This window comes from Gorilla gorilla, chromosome 6, assembly GCF_029281585.2.
Source record: "Gorilla gorilla gorilla isolate KB3781 chromosome 6, NHGRI_mGorGor1-v2.1_pri, whole genome shotgun sequence".
Classification (NCBI taxonomy): domain Eukaryota; kingdom Metazoa; phylum Chordata; class Mammalia; order Primates; family Hominidae; genus Gorilla; species Gorilla gorilla.
This window is the reverse complement of record NC_073230.2, coordinates 33,917,501-33,940,844: the sequence shown is the minus strand read 5'-3', so window position 1 is coordinate 33,940,844 and position 23,344 is coordinate 33,917,501. Positions and strand designations below refer to the sequence as shown.

Sequence of the window (23,344 nt, the reverse complement as noted above, 5' to 3'; positions counted from 1 at the left end):
GGCTGTTTCTTGGGATAGCGTCTTGGAGGGGAAAGGTTATAGATTTACTTGGCTTCCCTTCACCATAATGTCAAGAAGCCATCAAAACAAGGGATCCTGGCTGGGCACAGTAGTTCACACCTATAATCTCAACACTTTGGGAGGCCTAGGCAGGAGGATCATTTGAGGCCAGGAGTTCAAGATCCGCCTGGGCAACATAGCAAGATCCTATCAAAGTAGCGTCATTGTCTAGGTTAAATACCCAAGGTTTGTTGTCTCACACCAAGGGAATCGAGGATGCAGACACACAAGAAGTGAGTTTAAGAGCGGAGGTTTAATAGGCGAAAGAAAGAGAAAAGAGAAAAGCTCTCTCTCCTGCAGAGACAGGAGGCACCTGGGTGGGTCTTCCGGTTTTGTGGTAAAATGCACAGGATTTTATAGATGAGCTTGAGGAGGCAGTGTCTGATTTACACAGGGCTCAAGAGATTGGTCAGACCAAGTGTGATGTTTGCGTAGTGCACGAAGAGGCCAGCCATCCCACCCTAATCTTTTATTATACAGATGGGGTCTCTACCTGGGTGGTGCCATGTTGCCTGCTCCTTACTGTACACTTGGTTGACAAAGAAAAGGGAAGCTAGAGCCACCATGTTGAACATTCCTGGCCCCCAGGTAGCCTTTTCCTATTGGCAGAGCTGCCAGCATTTACTGGTGCAAGCTTCCAGCTTGCTTATCTATGTCTGCAGCTTGAGGTTACAGGCTGCTCTTTGTTAGAAAAGAAATGATTTGAGGGCTGCTAGTCATTAAAAGGAAAACATTACTGAGGACTTCCTTACCCTTTCCATCTGCCTAAACAATTTCTTTTTAACTTCTATATCACTATTTCTACCAAAAAAAAAAAAGAAAAAGACAAAAAAATGAGAGATCCCAACATCCCACCATCCAATAGTTTGGGGATACAAATGCTATTCAGCAAATATCATCTGAGCTTCTACTATATTTAGGACATTATGCTAGGGGGTACAAAGGTCAATCAAAAGCACAATCTCATCCTGACACGACCCCACAATTTAGGCACCTTAGAAAGGTCTAACCAATGAAACTCAAAGACATCTGCTTAGAGGCTTTAATTGAAACAGAGGAAGCAGACGAGGCTATTGGAAGAAAGACTATACAAAATAGGAAATAAGAGAAAAACGTCCAGAAGTGAACTTCTGCAGAGACCTAAATCTGTGGGGCAGAGGAAGTGGCAAAGATGTCCTAGAAAAGGAGAAAGGGAAAAGGGTGACAGCACAAAATCCCAGGAAGTACAGGGTGACACAGGAAAGAAACATGTCCATAGTGTCCAGCGCAACAGAGACGATGATCCAGGAGAAAAGGCCGGGGACACAGCAACAGGGAGGGCGGTGACAGCCCTCAGGCAACAGTGTTGGGAAAAGGCGACCAGCAGCTGGCCCAAGGTCAAGGAGACAGGTAGCTGGTGATAGTACTCTTTTAAAACGTTTACTAATGAAAGGAAGGAGGGGTTGAGGTCGGTAAGGTGACTGGGGAGCAGGCCTAAGGCATGTGTTTTGAAGGAAGGGGCGATCCGAGCATGCTTGCAGGTCCTGGAAAGGAGAGCTGGAAGATCCAAGGGGAGCATGCGTTCCTGATAGAGCGAGACTTTAGGGCAGCAGGAGGGACCAAGGGCACAGGGGGATGAACTCACAATGGAAGTAGAGAGATTCTTCAGAGACAGGAGCTCAGAACAGGCAAAGAGCCAGAGATGGAGAAGAGGATGCGAAGGAACTTACAGTGGGTGCCCTTGACTTTGCCATAATTTCAAAAATGAGCTCCAAAAGAGTGATTGTCCTGTCACCATCATGTGGGAACTGCCCTAAAACGATTGTCTTCTGAAAGATGCTAAAGGAAATGGGGAAAGAGTCACTATACCCATTTTTCATCAAGCTAATTTTCATCTTTTTCTTTCTCGTTGGTTATCTTAAAAATTACATTTGTCGTTGCAGTTGATTTCATTCCTCACCCTTCCCGCCCTTAGGACTGTCTTATAACCTTTACCTTCAGGATTTGCTTCCTATCATTACCATCAGCTCCAGAGCCCGCAGGGGCTGGTTATCCAGTCTGAAGATCACCTGGGTCTTTCTCTTCCTATCCCTGACTCCCTGCACCTTAGCCATTCCACTGCTCAGCCTTCCCTCCACCAGAGATGCGCAGTGGAAGCACAAAAAGCTAAAACTAAAACTAGTCCGTTTCATTACTTATTTGGGCATCTACCCAAGTATTTTGAAGGTATTAGCTCAAGTGAGCTTGGGGGTCCACAGTTATTTCATTCTCCCTGAACGGAACCACCACCCATGATTACTCCTAGTCAGAAAGACAGAAATGTCTAGGTGAGAAAAGAAGACATGCCGAGTGCCAGTCCCACTGGCAGAGGTCTAAATGAATATACCTCTTGCTTTTGACCATCTCCTTGCCCTTCACTCTGCATCTCGCTTTCTCATCAGGGATGCCTAATTTGAAATGCCAGATGCAGCATTTTCAGGTTGGAAGCACTAAGCGTTGGTGTTGCCAATATTAACGGATCAGTGGTTCTTGCGGTCCCTGAAATGTGATTCTCAGAGTATTCATTGGCATTATGGTTAGGACAGCCTCTGATGCTTCAGATTCTGCCTGTCTCATTGACAGTGGAGCACAGGACATGATCTAATGGTGCCTGTTTTCTGTGACTTCTCACTCAACTTTGAGAGGTGTGTATTTTTAAAAGTTTCCAATAGGTTGTGATATTGTACTATAGGTTTGTGAGATGTTACCACTGGGGGAACGTGGGTAAAAAGTATACAGGATATCTCTGTATTATTTCTTACAACTCTATATACATTTATAAGCACCTCAAAATAAAAAGTGTAATTTTAAAAGTCTCCTGGCGAAGGTGAAATGAAGTGTTATTGTTCTCAATGCGTATAGAACTTCTATTTGGCACAATGAAAACATTCTGGAGAGCTGTTGTACAATAATGTGAATATACTTAACACTGCTGAACTACACTCAAAAACGGCTGAGATGATCAATTTTATGCTATGTGTTTTTTATTACAGTTAAAATTTTTAAAAATATATTTTTAAGGCTTCAAGATCTTGCTATGAGAAGAACAACTAAACCTAACAATGATTTTTCATACACTCAACACAGCCACTAAAATGGCTACAATTTAAAAGACTGACCACACCAAATGTTGGCAAGGATGTGAAGGAAGTGGAACTCCCATATGCTGCTGGTGAGATATACAACCACTATGGGAAACAGCTTGGCAATTTCTTATAAAATTATACATACACTTACAATATGATCCAGAAATTCCACTTGCAGGTATTTATTCAGGAGAAATGAAAACATATGTCTGCAAATAAGACTTGAACTTGGCACCTTTATTCAAAACAGCCCCAAACTGGAAATAGCCCAAATGTTCAACTGGTCAATGGATAAACAAATGATGATATATACAATGAAATACCACAGTGCGATACAATCCTAAAAACTACTGATAAATACAACATGAATGAATTTCGAAAACATTATGCTAAGTGAAAAAAATTTAGACATAGGAGCATATATTGTGCAATTCCATGTATTTGAAATTTGAACACAGACAACACTCGTCTATATGACGGGAAGCAGACCTGTGGTTGCCTGGGGCATGGGGAATCAAGAGTGGGGACTGACTACAAAAATCACAAAGGAACTTTTTGGGTTGATAGAAATATTTGATATCCTGATTGCGATAGTGATAGTTACTTAGGTGTATGTGTCTGTATATGTATTAGTCTGTTTTTATACTGCTATAAAGAACTGTCCGAGACTGGGTAATTTATAAAGGAAAGAGGTTTAATTGACTCACAGTTCCGCAGGACTGGGGAGGCCTCAGGAAACTTTCAATCGTGTAAGAAAGCGAAGGGGAAGCAAGACCCCTTCTTCACATGGTGGCAGGAAGGAAAATTAACGCAGGAGGAACTAATAAACACATAAACCATCAGATCTCGTGAGAACTCACTCACTATCACGAGAACAGCATCGGGGAAACTGCTCCCGTGATTCAATTACTTCCACCTGGTCTCTCTCTTGACACGTGGGGATTATGATGATTATGGGGATTATAATTCAAGATGAGATTTTGGGTGGGGACACAGCCAAGTCATATCAGTATGTTTTATTTTTTTTAATTATACCTCAGTAAAGTTGATTGAGAAAAAAGAGAAGTCTCCAAGAGTCTCTAACCTATCAGAAAAATAAAATAAAGCCTAGCTAAGATTTTTTTATTCTCAATAGCTTAACTTCTTAAATGCATCTTCAAAAATTATCAGGTACCTGAGTCAACAGACCGTCTTAGATCTGCCAGTAGAGGGAACTCTTTCTCAAATTGAGGCTCCATCATCTCGATGACCTCCTAGGTTAACCTCGAAGCTGTGAAGATGGAACTCCTAATGCCTCCACATCTGTGCCCTCTCCAAAGGAGAAGCTACTTAGCTCCAAGTAGAAGGAGCTCAGAGTATCCCAGTTGAGAAACCAACCCTATTCCCTCTGAGCTATGGGAGGAAGAAAGATTTCAGACCAGCTTGTCAGAGCTTCAGTATCCAAGCTTCCAACTGTGGTTCCACCGTGATCTTACTGATGAGGCGGGTCCTTATTCAGGACGCTTGTAAACATGGCCTCCTCCTATTGCCCAGCCACAGCAGCAGGATCTCTACCATAGTCCTGGTGTTGCCGCCTCAGATGCCTGAGAGTGGGGTCCTGACTTGTTTTTGCCAGATTGTTCTAACCTGGAGGCCCCGTACTACCCTAGCCTGCCTGGACTGCCATTCATCTGCCACCAGGTTCCCATCATATGGAACTCTGCCCACCTACAGGACCACACCTGGGACGCCCTCCTGCAGGAACTCCTGGAATCAGGCCTTGCCCACCTCTGCTCTGCCACATCCCCAGCATGCTACCTGTCCACCCTGAGTCCTATCACCAACTCCTGAAGCTTTCTCAGATTCATGAATGCCAGATCCATCCTGAGGGATGCCAACTGATTACCAACTATACTCTGGTTCTCAAAGGCATTTCTTCAAGTCATTGTTCACCAGAAAACGTCTTGGTGAGACACCATTATTAAGTTCTTAGGGGGTAAATTCTAGGTCACTGTAAATTAATTCTCTCTATGTTGCATCTAGAATCATGGAACTCTAGATCCAGAAGGGTTTCAGAGCCCATCTGCTCAAAGCACCCTGCCACAGCAGAAATTCCTGAGTGGACATGGAGTGCCTACTTAAGAACATTTCCAGTAGGGGACACTCACTGATTTTCAATACTGCCACTATTAGGCAGATGGGATTGCTAAAATCTCCTTTACATGGACTTCGATTTTATCTCCTTGGAAACCCATCTGCTATTTTGGTTTCTGTGTTTTTGTGAGGAACACAGAATTTCCTCTTTTACATAACAGCACTCTCATTGTTCAGTCAGCAACGACATGGTCCTGTTTCTCCTTCTTCTCACATTATTCTCCTGGCCAGGAAAAAGTCAATTCAATTCAATTCAGTTCCCACCGTTCTAGGCAGCATCCTGGATGCTTGGGATGCAAAGATGAGTAAGTCATGGTTCCTGCCTTCAAAGAGCTTATAGGATGGAAGGGAAGAGTTAATGGATCTGGGATGGACACTCAAAGGAGATACCAGCAGTGGATAGGGAAGGAGAGAGTGAGAGGCTATTTCAAGCACTGGAAATAGTATTTGCAAAGCCCAGTGGCACTGCTGGAAAGGTTTGGTCGTGGGGGACAGGGGGCACAGGGTGGTAGCATAATAAAAGACAATGCTGGAGAGGAAAGCCAGAACCAGATTGCCAAGGACATTTGGAAGTCATGCCAAAGAGTTTTAAGCAGGGAAATTACATAACAATATCTCAGCTTGAGAAAGATTTTCTTGACTGCTGGGCACAGAAGCAACTCGAGAGGGACAAGTTGATGACAGAGTTGTCCGTGAGGAGGTCATCCTGAGAGCAGGGGTAGAGATGCCCCTGGCCTCAGCTAGGGTAGCAGCTGGGGGGAATGACAAGAAGTGGATGCACTGGAAATGTGCTGAGAATATTGAATCAGTAAAACTTGAAAGTGGCGTGCAGGAGAGGGAAATTCAACCCCATTTTTCTGGCTTGAGTGGATGATGACATCCTGATTGAGACAGACAACAGACAAGGAAAATCAGTTGTGGAACAGGGAGCTGGGGAGTGCCACTTTGCATGTGTCAAGTCTGCAGTGTCTGTGGGACTCAGGTGATGTTGAGTGGGTGGTATCAGGGCTCAGAGGAGAGATCTGGGCAGGAGATGTGGGTGTGTGAGTCACAGGCCCATGAGTGCCATTAAAGATATGGGTGTGGGCCAGGCGCAGTGTCTCACGCCTGTAATCCCAGCACTTTAGGAGGCCAAGGTGGGCAGATCACGAGGTCAGGAGATCGAGACCCTCCTGGTCAACGTGGTGAAACCCCATCTCTACTAAAAATACACAACTAGCTGGGCGTGGTGGCACATGCCTGTAGTTCCAGCTACTCGGGATGCTGAGGCAGGAGAATCGCTTGAATCCAGGAGGCAGAGGTTGCAGTGAGCCAAGATCACACCACTGCACTCCAGCCTGGTGACAGAGCAAGACTCCATCTCAAAAAAAGAAGAAAAAAAAAAAAGACATGGGTGTGGATGAAGTTAGCCAGCAGACGCTGATGAGAAGGGGACTGAGAACCAAACCCTGGTAAATAACATTTTGGGGATGGGCACAGAACAGGAAAAATAGAGTGTGGCCAGGAGGCATGAGAACAAACAGGATGCAACTGTAGCAAATAAAGTTTCCAAACACTTGACCATCCTGGGCACTTCATCCTTTGTGCTTTTTGTTGTTGCTGTTTTTTGTTTTTCAGTAACCGTTATTAGGTAGGGCGTTCTGAATGGACACAGTATTCCACATGTAGTAGAGAGGAACCAGCTCCCACAGCTGCACCCTATACTTCTAAAAATGCAAGCAGCATGCCTTGATAGCTCATTTTAAACTTGTCAAACCGAATAATCCACAGTGTTGCAACAATTAATCAAAGTGTTGCAACAATTAATCAATCAATAGTTATTGAGCCTGATTGTGTCGAGGTTTTATATACAGAGTTATAAAACCACCATTTATGACCCTTCTATAAATATACACTGTGGATAAAGAGATCAGAGTAGATAGATGTGGGTGACCTTGTTCTGACTGTCAAAATAAAAACCTGCCACTACCAGAATCTGACACATCCTTTCATGCCTTCCCGCCTTTGCACATGGTATTTCCTCCACCTGGAATTCCCTGCCCTCTTGTGCTGGTTATCAATGTATTGCCTCTCTGCTCCAAATTCACCCTTTTTGCATTCTCTGTGAAAATAGATCTGGGCCCTTTGATGATTTTTTTTTTTTGTCAGCTGACACGATGTTAAGCTTTGTCAGTAGAGGGTGCTGGAGAGACACTGCAGGAGGAAAAGGGGTTTGCTTCCTGCTTCTCATGAGCTTGCTCAGCAGGCTTCTGCAGCACTTCCCAGTGCCAGGGCCCAGCTCCTGCATCCCAGTGACCAGTAGCTTCCCCTAGCATCCCTCAGCTTGGGGTAGTATCAGAGTGCCTTCTGTGAGACACCTTCTCATGAACAGCTTTCCCCAATACCCTGCGGGATTTCTGGCAAGTTCCAGGTTCCAGCAAGTTCTACCAGCACAGCAACATAGCATCTTCTCTGCCAATCAGCGAGCCATGGCCATGTCCCCTGGGGGCAGTGGCTTCTCCTTGGGTTCACTATGCTTGTATTGTTTAAAATTCTCTTTACTTATTGCTAGCCAATAATCTGTTACTCCAATTCCTGATATAGTCGACAATTCTTCATATTAAACTTCTCCTGTTCGAACTATGGTGTAGTTTTGCTATCCTGATTGGACCCAGTTTGATAAACCACCTTTGTCTACCTGACACACTGCTACTTATTCCTTGAAACTGGGCTTAGGCATCATTGCTATACTTTGCCTGGCTAAAAGCTCATTAGATATGTATTAAGGGTATTTACTCAGGCATAAATGCAGGAATGAATGAATTCTACTACTGCTTCGAAGTTACTTAGGAGGCAAGCTGGCAAATGAAACTCACCTTTTAGTTGATTAATGACCAGAATCCCAGAAAGGCCATGGTTGGGAGACCCTGGATTTGGTGTCTTAGAGACAGAGCTTGGCTCTCTAGGGGTCTGCTGTTCAGGCTGAGTCTTATCATCTACCCAAGCCAGGCCTCGGTAACCATGGCTACCTCCCTACACAGACAGCTCTAGCCTGTCACCCTGCCTGCTTCAGAAATATAGTGAAACTCAGGGCCCCACACCCCAAGCTGGCTTTTACAGCCTAACATCACGGCACAAAGATGGGAACCAAAGGAAAATGCCCTCAAAACATTTATCTTTGACTTGCTCTGAAGGTCTTATTAAGAAAATATCTTTAAATAATCAATTTGAATATCAACCAGGTAGGTATTTAGTCTAATAATTCCCAAACTCTGATTTCGCATACACTTGAGTGTTTCCAGGTACCTCCAAAGGTTTTGCAAAACTCTCTAGAAGATCACAATGGAGAGTCTTAATTTACTTTATATTAAAAATTAAATATATGCTTGGTGGCACTTTTAGGAGGTGTGAAATAGGAGTGAGAAGGTTACAAAAAGGAAATAATAATAGGGTAAGAAAATATCAAAGTGTGGGATTTATTCATCTACATTATAGGAAAAGGCATAAATCAATTCATATTATCCTGGTATGTGCCACACCTTTAACCACTCTCAAAACAAGGACATAAAAATTAAACACACACACACACACACACACACACACACACACATACATCTGTTTACCTTGCTTTATCTTGTCAACATAGATTATATAGATACATAAATATTTGTAGGTGTTGACAAACATATTTCTCCTACCATATTATTCATCACAGTATTTTATTTACCTTATTGCTACACCTTTATTTTTATATTTTTGCCTCAGTTACTCCCATCTGTAGAACACTGTGTTACAAGGATTGAAAAGTTAATATTTGTAAAGTTTTGGTATAAAACCACGCACAAATTGAGCATTATTTTAGTGTTAAAAATAAATTAAATAGGAATAAATTTAACCAAGGAGGCAAAAAACTTGTACACTGAAAACACAAAATGTTGCTAAAAAAATTAAAGACATAAATATATGAAAAGACATCTTGTGTTTGTGGACTGGAAGACTTAATATTGTTAAGATGTCAATAATACCCAAAGTGATCTACAGATTCAATGCAACCCCTATCAAAATCCCAACCACATTTTTTATAGAAATAGATAAACCCATCCTAGAATTCATATGGAATCTCAAGGGGCCCAGAATAGCCAAAACAATCCAGAAAAATGAAGAACAAAGTTGAAGGTCTCACACTTCCTGATTTCAAAACTTGCTATAAAGCTCCGTAATCAAAACAGAGTGGTCCTGGCATAAAGATAGACTCATAGACCAATGAAATCAGAAATAAACCTTAATATATAGGGTCAAATGATTTTCAACTAGGATGCCAAGACCACTCCATGGAGAAAAGACAGTCTTTTTTTCAATAAATAGTGCTGGGAAAACTGGATATCCACATGCAAAAGGATGAAGTTGTACCATTACCTTACATCATATACAAAAATTAACTCAAAGTGGATCAAAGACGTAAACATAAGAGCTAAAACTATAAAACTCTTAGAAGAAAGGGGCAAAATTTCATGACATTGAATTTTGCAATGATTTCTTGGAATTAACACCAAAACACAGGCAATACAAGAAAAAATAGGTAAAATTCACGATATTGAATTTTGCAATGATTTCTTGGAATTAACACCAAAACACAGGCAATACAAGAAAAAATAGGTAAACTAGACTTCATCAAAATTAAAATATTTTGTGCATCAAAGGACATAGTCAAGGCAACCCACAGAATAGGAAAAAAAATCAAATTATCTATTTGGTAAAGGATTAATATCCAGAATAAAGAACTCCCACAACCCAGCAACAACCTCCATTTAAAAATGGGCAAAGAACAATGGTTCCCAGAGGCTAAGGGGAAGCGGGAATGAGGCGTTATTGTTTAATGAGTAGAGTTTCAGTTTGGGATGATGAAGAAGCCTGGAGGTGGATGGTGTTGATGGTTGCATGACAGTGTGAATGTATTCAATGCCACAATGTATTCAATGCCACTTACACTTAAAAATAGTAAAATAGTAAATTTTATGTTACATATATTTTACCACAGTAAAAAACCTAAAAAAAAAATAAATTAGAAACATGAAACAGAGTACTTATTATGTGCCACTTTTCACATATTACTTGAGTTGATCCTCTCAACAATCCTATGAAGCAGTCACTTTTATCATCATCCCCATTTTATGGATGAGAAATGGAGGCTCAGAGAGGTCAAGTGCTTTGCCTTTGGAAATGAAGACAGTGAGTGGTAGAGCCCAGAGAGTCAGGCTCCGGGCTCAGTCCCTGTAACCTGTACCCTACACGTCTTCCTTGCTGGCTAGCAGATGATGAACATGACCTGTGTTTGGGTGGGGTGAGGCAAATCAAGGAGAGGCTGGGACCAGGCCTCCTCCCAGCCACTGGCCTTAATTGCAGGCTTTTGACTCAGCACTCATGCCAAACAGATCAGGTGTGCCCTGTGCCAGGGCCTTCTGACTTTTACTGCTGGCAGCAGAGCATGTGAAAGAGGTGTAGCCCCAGATACCTTCACTGTCAACATAAAGGGACTCATGGTCGGCCTCCCTAATGGGAAGGAAGAGGTTTCTTTAAACATTCTCCAAGAAAAGGCCTGAGGGATCATGCGCCCTTCCAAGATGTCTGGTGATTGCCTAATCCCTCATTCAGCTACAAATCCATTGAAGTTTAAAGAAAAATGTAATAAGTAATTCTGTAGGGTGAATCATTCACTAAAATACCTGCACAATCTGGATTTGGGGAAAATTCTTGGATTGGAGATTTGAAAATGTTAATGTTTTACCAATGTGCATGGTGGTTTTCCATATATTATTTATTTATAGTATCCTGGTTTTTGATATAATAGTATATTGAATTAATCAGTATTAATTCACAGTATTATGCCTTTAATGTATTAATATATTTTTATTTTCTGTAATCTTTCTCTCTTTCTGGCTGTAAAAGAGAACAGTGCCAACACAAGGGCTCTATATTATTAATTTTTTTTTTTTGAGATGAAGTCTGGTTCTGTCACCTAGGCTGGAGTGCAGTGGCATGATCTGGGCTCAAAGCAACCTCCACCTCTCAGGTTCAAGTGATTCTCTTGCCTCAGCCTCCCGAGTAGCTGGGATTACAGGCACCCACCACCATGCCTGGCTAATTTTTTGTATTTTTAGTAGAGATGGGGTTTCACCATGTTGGTCAGGGCGTTCTCAAACTCCTGACCTCAAGGGATCCACCCGCCTTGGCCTCTCAAAGTGCTGGGATTACAGGTGTGAGCCACTGTGCCCAGTATTATTAATATTTATTGAGAGCTTACTACATGCAAGCTCTTTACATGTATTAGTTCATTCTCACACCACCATTTTTACCTAACTTCTATGTGTTTATGAGAAAACACATAGAGCCTAAATAACCTATCCAATGTCAAGCAGCAAGTATGGGGACAGCTGAGGGTCACACCCTGCTGTCCGGTCCAGATCCTTGCTGTAAGCCAGCCTCATGACCTCAGGACATCCCCTCTTCACTCTTTGGGGCCCCTTTTCCTTATCTGTGAAATGGATCAGACATGTAAGATTTTCTTCCAGCTCAAATATGTCTATTTCCTTATTTCTGCATGCAAATGGTCCTCCACCAGGCCCTCCCAGGTGTATCCACCAGCACTCCCCTCCTGGATTCTGGGTGCCATCCACGCCATGGACCTGGGAAAGAGAGCTGGGCCTGGCTGAAACTGAACGTGCCCCAGAGCAGGGGCCTGAATTGCAGGCCTTTGACTCAGCACTCGCTTACGCCGGACAGATCAGGTGTCCTGGTGCTAGGTCCTTCTCCCGACTTTTACTGCTGGTGGCAGAGCACTTGAAAGAGTGCTATCATTCTTTTGTCTGCCCCAAACAGCCTTTACTCTTCAACTGCACTCACCCCTCTACCTACCTAAATATTTCAACTGTCTTAACAAAATCTACCCACCCTCTGAAATGACCGAATTAAAGAAAGCAACAGATAAAAAGATTCAAGTTGATATTCTCATTACACTTCCCTCTTTCATCTCCTGGAATCACAGAATTTCTTCTCACTTGTGAATTTCCTAACAAGTCTAGGCAGTGGTGTGCTGGTAAATGTTTAACACTTAGTTCCAGGAAAAAAAAAAAGCTCTGTAATATGAATCATTTTCTCAGTTATTTAGTTTAAATATTCCCGCCATGGCTGACGTCAAGCTACCAAGGCAAAGTCACTGAACACAAAGTTGAAAAGAGACGCAAGTAGGAGCTGGTGCCAGCATACCACTGAGTCTGTTTCACAGAATTATGTCCTCTGAAAGCCTATAGCCTAAAGCATTGCTCATTCATTTGTTCTTTAATCCATTCAATGAACTTCTTAAAAATAATAGGAATTGAACTGATACTTATTAAAATAGTTATTACAAATCAAAAGCCCTATTGGGCTTATTAGAAAGCATTATTTTTCCAGTACTTCCCCCAGAGGTTCCTTAGAACAAGAGAGGCGGAAGGGTGGTTCTTCTACTTTCAAATAATTGACTTATCCAAATTAGATGAGATTATTTTCTTCTCTTGGATTAGCAATTCTCATCAACATCCTAAACACTGGGGAAGGTGACATCAGAATATTCTGCTTTGACTGATATAAAGTCCAACCTGCTTTATTGTTGAAAGTTTACAAACCCAATGCAAAAAAACAGTCACTTCTGGAAAATGCTTACCTAGACATATGCTTGCTATAATTCTTTTTCTCTACATTGTTATATTCAAGATAGATGTAGTATGTGAAGAGTGTGAACTCTGGAGCCTGAATGCCTGGATTCTAATCACAGTTCCACCACTTAGTAGCTATGTGATCTTGGGCAAATTACTTAACCTCTCCATGTTTCGGTTTTCTCACTATAAAACAGGATTCATAATAACAGTAGTAGCTGTTGTGAGGGTTGAGTAAATATACATACATATATTTGTATGTTTGTATATAGCATATAGAAAATTCCATGTAACTGTTACCAGTTATGTGTCATCAAACACGATCAGGGTTTCTCAAATGTTGTCTAGGCATCTTTCCAACAAGACGGTGCAGTCCTTGAAGTCTTTTTGCAGTTCCTCCACAGTGCCTAGCGTATAGCATGACTTTAGTAAATTCCTATTGAATAAATAAAGTAATTAATTTATTAAATGCAACTGATCAATGCAAAACATCCTTGCCACAAAATATCCTTGCCACAAAAAATAAACCATCTGCTCTGTTATCAGGATCTTAGGCACACTTTATGTCTCCATAACCCCTCCAAAGGCAGGGAAGGTGATCAAGAATAAGGGCATGGCTGGGCACAGCAGCTCACGCCTGTAATCCCAGCACTTTGGGAGGCTGAGATGGGCGGATCTCTTGAAGCCAGGAGTTCAACACCAGCCTGGTCAACATGGTGAAACCCCATCTCTACCAAAAAATACAAAAATTAGCCAGGCATGGTGGTGCACGCCTGTGGTCCCACTACTCGGGAGGCTGAGGAACAAAAATCTCTTGAACCCGGGAGGCAGAGATCATGCCATTGTACTCCAGCCTGGGTGACAGAGTGAGACCCTGTCTCAAAAAAAAAAAAAAGAAAGAAAGAAAGAAAAAGAATAAGGGCATGGAGTAATTTTCAGAGCTGTTAACATGTATTTATGTTCAAGAATGTTTATTTTATATAAGCAAGAAAAAATGAAAGCAACCTAAATGCTCATCAACAAGGAAAAGGTAATAAATTTTGATGTAACCATTAGATATTTATGTTTTCAGGAAGTATTTATTAACATGAAAAAAGTCCTAATTGTAATAAGTGAAAAAGCAGCATTTAGAGTTGTATAAACAATATAATACCAGTGTCCATTCTTTAAAAATGTGTTTGCATGAAGACAGAAATAAAGAGACTTACAATAAATATACCACAATCATTAATAGCTGTCTCTGGTTGGTGGGATTTTGGGTCATTTTTAAATTTTTTTTCTTCTTGATATATTTCTGTATTTTCTAGTTTTCCCTAAAATGATAAACAGAAAATAATTGCTGTTAAGTAAAGGAATTGCTGTTAAAATAGAGACACTAATTCCAACTTTGGAATTACGTATCCACCCTGTCTGATGTTATTCACTGCCACCCATCCGCATCTCATTCCCAACCTCCCAAAGTGTCCCAAATCTGACATGATGGCATAATCTATGCATTGCAAATATGACACCATCATCCAGCTACTTGGAGACATTAATAATTACCTTAATTTTTCACACTCTTTCAGGTATCTGGCATTGGGTAAATACAGTTAACCTCACGTAGACATATTTTCAGCTATTAAAAACCAAGCACATTTGTGTTAGCTCCTGCCCTTGAGGTGCCTGATACAAGGGAAGCATGATTGAATACCTCACTGATAAGGCCAAACAAATATGTCTTTTGAAACAGGCTGTAGGAAAAGCCCAGATTAGAGATGTGTGATGCACATTAAAGTCTAGCTAAATTTGGGTAAAAGGTGGGTCTCGATTTAATGAAGTGCTTATTCTAGAATATTTGTTTTAAAAAGACCATTTCTATTACTTTCAAATCCAATGGGCTTGAAGCACAATATTCTCTAAACAGAGGTAGCAAGTGCACAACAGGCCCCCGCTTTTAGGAATAGGTGAGAATTATTTATAACAAGCCGATCAGTCAGCTATGATTTGGTCCCTCTGATGCATTTAAGAACAAATTATTAAAGATAATGAAAAAAGCAACTAATTCCCTTAAGTGGTGCAATTTTTTGCAATCTTATTTTTATTCTTAATTTGCTTACCTGCACCATTCCTCAAGGCAATCTCAGGCCAAAGCCTATCTAAAACATCATAAATTTCAAACAACTGAGCTACATCAATAGGGTTTTATAGGACATCTTAAAGAAAACGAAGAAAAGGTATCACTTACCTAAATGTAGCTGGAGAAACGCACAGAAGTTATTTCTGTCCAGGCTCCCTTGCTATGGATGGAGGAACCAGACAGTTCTATTTTCATTCACGAGGAGCATCTCAAAACCTGGGCACATCATGGGATGCAATCAGCCCCAAGGAAGAGGAAACAGGAGAGCAGCTTGGCAGCCCCTGAAATACTTTAGGAGAAGAAATTATTAATACCAAGGAATATTTTACCATGGACCAAATTGTGTTCCCTCTGTTGGTGAGTCAATGATTTCATGGAAATAATTTATTTACATTACATTTGTTAATTGCCCCATTTACCTATTGGGCATTATTCTTCACGGCACATGTCACTAACATATATATTTGACTTTATTATTTTTATTTTATCTGTCTCCCCCAGTCCGAATGCAATCCCCTTGAAGGAATGGGCTTTTCTTTTTTTTCATTTAGGTTTTTGTTGGATGCATTTAGAACATGCCAGTACATTGGAGGTAGACAACAGATATTTGTTGAATGAATCAAGCTCCCTTATACTCAAGGGGCATGTGTCTATGGTGAAGTAGAAACAGCACTGGATTCAGAGTCCAAAGTAAGGAGCACTTTGCTTGGCTCACAGTAGACAATTGATGACCATTTGGGGAGTGGACAAATGGGTGGATGGACGGATGGACAGATGCGTGAATGGATGAGTGGGCAATGGAGCAATGTTATAATGGTAATTCTCTATCTATAAAATAAGTATAACAACTCATTAATAAAACTGAAAACAGTTGTGACATCTTAGTTGCTCAGTAACTCCTTTTTTTTTTCTTGTAGCTGATGTAGAGAAAGAAAAAACAGGGTGATGAAAATCCTAGCAGTGTAAAACAAGGAAAGAAAGCATTTAATCTGCGTAAATGAGAGGAGATAGGAATGGGGGCAGAAGTATCTGTTTTCACTCTGTCTTGTAGTGCTGCCAAGCCACGACAGTGTTTGAGCAGAGGCTGCAAGAGGCAGGGAAGTGGAGCAGGTGGATGGGCCGCTGGCTTCCACGGAAAACCAGCCTCCGGTTTCACTCAGTGGCCTCCTTGAACTGAGAGGCATTAGAGGGTCAGGCAAGGTAATGACAGCCCTCCATAGTCATTGTGGTCTTGGGGGTCTCAGCTCTGGTCATTAAATCTCAAGGGTAGTCCAGCCCGGGCTTCTTGTTCTTAATGTTGCTCTTCCTGCCACAGGAGACAAAGCCTTCGCTGAGCAGGCTGCCTTGCTGGGTCCTTGCAGAGCTTCCAGACTTGCAGTGTGGGTGGTGGCTAGCTCTGGCATCTTCTGAGTGCAGCAGCATCTTCTCTGGGGTGGGGGGTGGGGTGGGCCAGGACGCCTCTGAGCATATCCACTTCAGATCCAGATAGCTGGGGTTGCTGGTGCTCTTGGAGACATCTCTGGTACTGGGAAGCAGAGGGGAAGGGAGATCATTATTAACCAGAGTGGGAATGGGGGCCCTGGCGACCCGTCTGTCTTGGTTGGCCACCCCTCTTCCTAGAGATGGTGTCCTAAGAGAACAAGCTAGAGTGAAAGAGCAGAAGAGAACCACAGGCCAGCAGTGGGGTGGGCCTGGGCCCTTTCAATAGAAACAACAGGTTTGCAAGGTGTCCCAGGGCCTGGAGACACAGTCCCTGCTGAGGAACTCTGAAATACCCATTGGTAGCACACTGGGGTAACCTGGCTGAGAATGGAGTTTTTTCCCTGCTGTCGTTGCCTCAGGCCTGTACCTAAAGTGCCCCAGAGCTGTGCCTAAGCTGAGATGTACTTAAGAAAATCCCCTTGTTTGGGGCCCTTGGCCCATGCTTCCTTATTAATTGGTCCAAGAAGCAAACTCTCTTCCTACCCATAAGAGACCGGCAGGCTCCCCTGGGCACCAGCCATCAGTACTGTGCATGTGGATTGCTCTAAATATCCATTGCTGCAAGGCCTGCGGGAGGCCAGACTGCAGGCAACCTTGAAAACCAAGCCCCGGCATAGGGGCTGCCGGGAAACCCCAAATATGCCTTTTTCCCAGAGCTCAGCTAACACAAGCTCTCCTGTGTTCGGAGGTGACATTCCTGCTTCTGTCCATAGGAATGGTAAGGCTGCACAGATGTCCTAAAATACAGAAAGGATGAGAGAACAGCACTGAGCTTGGCGGGTTTCCCACCTGTAATTGACATGGAAACTATACCTCTTAATCTCCAACAGGCAAAACAACTCCTGCTGCCGTGTGCAAGATCTGTGGCTCCAGCTGTAATTACTTCCTCCATGACTTTTTATTGTTGTTGTCCCAAGGAACAGTTCATGGAAATGAATGTGCCACCCTAACTTCCACAGAGTCACCTCCGTTATTGAGTGTCTTAGGTGCTCAAATCTTGACCCCTGGGAGCAGAGGCCAGCACCAAGGTAAACCAGTCAAGGTAAATGGAGGGAAGGAATGAATTCAGGAAGAGATTGGAAACTGCTTTCAAGGGAAGCCTGAGTATAGTTTCATGCCTAACTAAACCCATTCTTCTGTCAGTGCTGCTGAAACCCAGAAAAAGACGAGAAGGCCAACAGCAGGTTCCAGGGAGAGGCAGCTGGGGCTAACCTGAGCTCGGGGCAGGGGTGAGGGAGGCTCTTGACCACATCACTGGGTACCCCCTACCCCGTAAGAGGACGCGGACCCATGTGCTAGACTCAACTGTGAGAGTTTTGCGTTCAGCTACCAATGGGGAATGGACCCAGGTCTCTCTGAGGGTGTGGGCGATCATGTGGCCCCCTCATTCTCCCCTTCCCACTGCTCACTCTGGGGTTCAGTAGAAGTAGTATATGGAGGTTACCCTATCACAAGCTCAGCCATGCTTCTCTCCAACCTCACACGCAGCCCACCCCACCAGGATCCAAGCTGGCTGGGTCCCATAACACTAGCCACCATTCACTGTTGTGATCCAAGTGCCTAGAAAAATCCCTGGCACATAGCAGGTGCTTAATAAGTAGTCGCTGAATACATATACCTATTGAACTCTTCCTATGCGCCCGACACTATGCTGAAAGCTTTACAATTATTATTCCATTTATTTTTCACAAGAATCTTGTGAGGTAAATATCAACTCATTTTCAGATGAGGAAACCAAAGCTCGGAGATATTGAACAAATTATTCAAGGTCCCACTGCCTGGTGTAACAGGAAGTTAAACCTGTCTCCCACCCTCCTCACTGCCATCTCCAAAAGCTGAGCTCCTAAACACAGTATTTTTCTGCTTTTCTCTCCCACTATTCGAGGCCAGAAGCAGGACCCAGAACACGCAAAGGAAAGAGGGACAGAAAGTGAGCTGGATTTTCGCACCCCCAGCCCTGGCGATGGGCTCTTGGAGCTGGGCCAGGTGCCTGGAGGAGGCAAGTCCCCTGCAAGTCTCCAGCTAAGTGGCCCATCGCCTTGAGATTCTACCCATCAAGATGCTCCCCTCCCTCCTCTCTGACTCTTGGCCACATCTTTCAGAATAGGGTCTGGAGGGATGGTGCATGGAAGTACAATTTCGAAGTATAGTTCTTAGGTGAGGATAATGTCACGGATCACACCTCATCATTTCATTTACAGGTTTCTTTGTTTATCCAAGATGGGTGCGTACAGCTGCCCTTAAAGCTGGGTCACTAAGTCCTTTACTATGAATAATCTCACTGTGTGTGGGGCGGGGGCTGTGTGTCCGCGTGTGTGTGCATGTTCCTTCAGAGTAGCTTAGCTGAATCCACCTGGAATTATGCCAGCAGAGCTTTTAAACATATTTCTCTGTGGAGCAAGTTGCTTCAGCATATATACCAGGTGACACCTATGGGTGGGAATGTTCTACAAGGAGAAAACGCTGCACCTCCTGGTACTTTTCCACTGTGAGGCTCTAAGAAATCAAGCCCCTCTTCGGTCTCAGAAAACCTACTTGTGAGCCAGTCTGTGGGCGTTAATGGGCTGGACAATCCCAAAAAAAGCATATGGTTCAGGAGGGAACTGGAAATGGAGCATTCCCAGAAGCCGCTCGGTTTATCAGTATCATTCAGTCAGCCAGATGGCCTGAGGGAGCACCCTATGAGAGGTGTGGAAAGTATGAAATTGCAGCAGACCCTGCCTTCCCTGTCCTGTCATCCAGTTAGGGAGATGCCCTGTGCACATCCAGTGAGCCACCCAGACAGGGATAGGTGTCAAATAAACACCACAGGCCATGAGGACTAGGAGTGCTCAGGGACTAGAGAGGCTCTCCAAGGGCTAGGCTTTCTGGAAAAGCTTAGGGAATAGGTGGAAAACACCCAATGCCTTGCGGGATGGCTCAGAGAGGTGGAGAAGGGAGGAGCCTCAGGAGAGGTGGGGACACTTTGTACATGTATGACAGGAGCACACTTGTCCCAGCACAGTGACTGAGGCTCAGATTCGGCAGACTCAGCAGGGCAGCTGTTGGGCATGCAGCCATTCCTGCTTGCTCCTCCATGGCATGGTGCACCCAGAGCTGCCTCACAGGCTGCTGAGTTATGTCTTTTAAGCCAACACTTGGCTTCTGCCCTGAGCTAAGCTTCTGACTGGCTTTGTGAAGGATTACCATGGTATTTCCAATCCTTCACACAGCATCTTTGTGATCCAAACCAAAAGTGCTTTTGGCTCAAGTCTTGCAGGTTCCCAAACCCACCCATCACTAGTATTCTTACTTTCTTCTCTGAGCATCTCAAATTTGCATCTTCTTTTCTGTGTCATTCGCTACTGCCTCACCCCAGGCACTATCCCCTGCAGGGCTCACCACATTTAGATTACTATGGCCTCTCCCACTGCCCCAGCTGGTCTTCATAAGAAACTCATTCACTAAAAGATTTGAAAATGTGCACACCTTTTGACCCATTAATTCCATTTTTCAAAATTTATCGATGACTAACTTTTCTCTTCTACTCATTCTTTTGTTTGTTCATTCAGTGTGAACCAGGAGACTTTCTAAGTGCTAGGGCTACACAATGATGAACAAGCCAGAAACTCAAGGCCCTGACAGAGCTTATAGTCTAGGTCATTTGTTTGTTTTTCCCCTCAATACACACACACACACACACACACACACACACACACACACACATATATATATATATATGCCCTTGGGCAAGACACATCTGTCATGCTCTGAGAGAGAGTATGCGGTCACTGTGTCATACCATAAAATAAAAGCCCATTGACCACACCGCAGACACAAAATTACAGTTGCAGAGGGAATAAGAAGGAAAACTGTTTCAGGTTAGGTTTTCAAACAGTGTGCCACACCCCAAGAGCCTCAGGGGTGGGCTGGAACTGGGTGGGATGCGGGCACTGGCAGAAAGAGGAAGGGACACTTCATTTGTGTATCACCTGAGGGACTCTCCTGTTCTCAGCACCCCCCTGCCCCACCTCTCCAACCAAGCAGTTCTTCATCATTTTCTCCATGGCACTCGTGGGCTTCTTAGTAAGATCTATTACTATTTGAACAGAATGTTCTGTGACTGAAAAAGTTTGAAACCACTAGTTGTCTCAAGGTTCTTAAAGTGCTTCTATATTTAGTCTGGAAATCTTCCAGACTAGAAGATTTCCCGCCCCCTGCTGCCCCAATTCCCTTTAAATTCTCTAGCTTTTTATGTTTCATTAATGGGCTTTAGTGATATCTGATACATGTTGGGTGTGTAATTCATGGGCAATAATATATGGACATGGACATGATAAGTAACAAAATCTCATCAACCGTGCAAACATGCTAGACACTCAAAGTCCTCAAACAATTCTGCTCAATATTTAGCAGAGGGAAAAACTAGCTTAGTTAGGAACACAACAAAAACAGCAAAAATGTTAGCAGTTTTAACAATTTGACATGCAGCCTAGATGGTGTTATTTGGCATTTTATATACTATTTGCTAAGTTTCCACAATGTGCTAGATAGCAAACTCTGTGCTCTGATTCTTGAGCCAATAGATTTTATAACCACACTTTCATCATTCACATACCACCATTGTGATTTTTTTTATCTGAAGGCCACTTGTACTACTATATATTTAATTTAAGCAGTTATTTTGTATTTAAATAAATTTATTTTAAAAGAAAACTTTTTTTCACTACCTATACATAGAAGACCAAAAACATTTGCCATAATAGAAGGTAACTGTAACAAATTCACAATGATGACAACAATAATTTTTTTGTGTAGCATTTACTATCCCCTTTGGTTTCACCAGGGATATGGGCACTGCATTTTGGGAAACATCGTTTGAGCTCATACCATCACAGTATTCAGCTAAAAAATTAAAAATAGGTGTTGTTTGTCTTTGTCCCCGCCACCTCATCCTACAAACCCCCTGCTCCCACACACCCACATCCCCGCTCCCCTCTAAGCATTCCCTTGCTCTAAGCTAGCCCACAACCAGTCATTGATAAGGTATTAAACTATCACCTTATCATTTTTGCATATGGATAAGAGACGAATTTTTCAAAACTCAAATATCAGATCTTTATTGGAATTTTGGATATAACGCAAGAGAATTATATCATTTAATTCAAAGCACATACAACAGGTGACCAACTAACCACTCCTACTCATAAACCAGTCCTCATGCCTCTCCACAGGCTCATTTTTAGATTTCCCCCAAAACACAGAAATTTGCCCAAGAATGGATTAAAGCCTTCAGGGTCAGACAGATAATGATATTTTCAGATTGTGATGACATTCTAGAAAAAAAAAATATGGCTCAACCATTTCATTAGCCTATACCTTATTGTAACCACATCTATAGCTACCTTCTTCCCCCAACCCACCCAGGAGAGCAGGAGGGGGAACTGGTCATGGAGACTGGAGATTGAATTTACATCAGTGGTGTGGTTGTCATGCATTGTTCTCTCTTACATTCTGAAAGTCTTTCCTCCCTGGCTGTTCATTAGGAAATCCTCCACCCAAGGGACTTTGGGAGCATTGTGGCATGTCAGATTTTCCAGGAAGCAGACTCTGAAATAAGATTGTGTCCAGGGGGCCTATTGGAGAGTTGTCCAATAGGAACCACACCTGTGAGTGAGTGCGGGCAGCAGCCTTGGGCTGCAGGAGAGGCTGAACTGGGCTGCAGTCACAGCAGAGGCCTCAGCCGGCCACACAGGGGTTGGGATGGCCCCTAGAACTGGCCCAACTGAGGCAAGGGGGTCCAGCCTTTGTATCCCCCACAGTGGCCAGTCATTGAATGCAAGATACCCCCAGGAGAGGTCATATCCTTGAGCAAGGCAGCCCTCTTTGGCCAAAGGCCAAGAGCTTCCACTGTAAGCCACCAGCAGGCAGTGCTCCTGGTAGCCGAGGGAATGATGCCTTGGTCCTGAAGGAGAATCTGGGTAGAGCCCCACAGCATCCACTGCAAGAGTAAACCCACTAGCGCCTGGCTCCCGGGACCCTCCAAGTAGTGGCAACATCAATAAACCATAGGGCCTGATTTCTAGGCAGCACCTCACAGTGATAAATGATGGATCAGTAGGCCTGCTGGCTGCAAGAGAAGCTGAGAGGCAGGTAGTGTTGGTGTGTATGTGGGGGTAGGGCAAGGGAGCAGAACACCCCTCGTGGACCTTGATATTGTGCTCTACCTTTCCGCATCCATCCCTCCTCCCCTGAAAAAGTCCTGGGCAGGAAACAAATGTGGTCTTGATGCCTATTGGGCCATCAATCTTGAGATACAGCATTCAATTTCAAAGTTATTTGACCAAAGCCAAGTTACAAATCTTGCAGGAAGCTGGCTTTGCAGAGAGACAAGGGCATTTGAAAGCATGAACTGGGGTGAACCTTATAAGCAAAAATCTCAGAAGTCCTTGGTTGCCAACAGTTAGCCAAGCACTTGCTGGACTTGCTTTGTTTCCTGGGCCTACGGAAATTTTACGTACAGGTAGAATTGCCCATGCAAAAGCCTGAGAAGTAACCCAGGGGGAGAAGAGTGGCTCACACTGCAGATTTCCTCCCTGGTCTTCTTTCTTCCCCTAAAGCCAGACCATGCAGGAGAGTGATAAAGCCAAGTTCATGGCTTGTCTCCATTCATTTTGTTCTTTTTGGGAAACGGGGAGGAGCCTGGAGCATTTCTCCTTCCACATTTCCTTAAATGGGTCTGAGTCAGGTAGAGAGGAGACCACCATCATTGTGTAGTAAGACAGGGGTAGGAGTGA

General features: G+C 43.3%; 1 protein-coding gene across 1 annotated transcript in view; it reads right to left on the bottom strand.

Annotated features, from left to right (window-relative positions):
- Positions 1-11,371: 11,371 nt before the first annotated feature.
- LOC101142762 (autism susceptibility gene 2 protein-like) overlaps positions 11,372-23,344 on the bottom strand; it is a 102,967-nt gene continuing 90,994 nt past the window's right edge. Inside the window, exons 3-5 of the mRNA XM_055346898.2 lie at positions 15,195-16,611; positions 14,176-14,280; positions 11,372-13,403 (exon numbers count right to left, since the gene is read on the bottom strand). Of these exons, the coding sequence (XP_055202873.1) occupies positions 16,347-16,611 (265 nt within the window). The 3' untranslated portion in view covers positions 11,372-13,403; positions 14,176-14,280; positions 15,195-16,346. The remainder of the gene's footprint in view (positions 13,404-14,175; positions 14,281-15,194; positions 16,612-23,344) is intronic.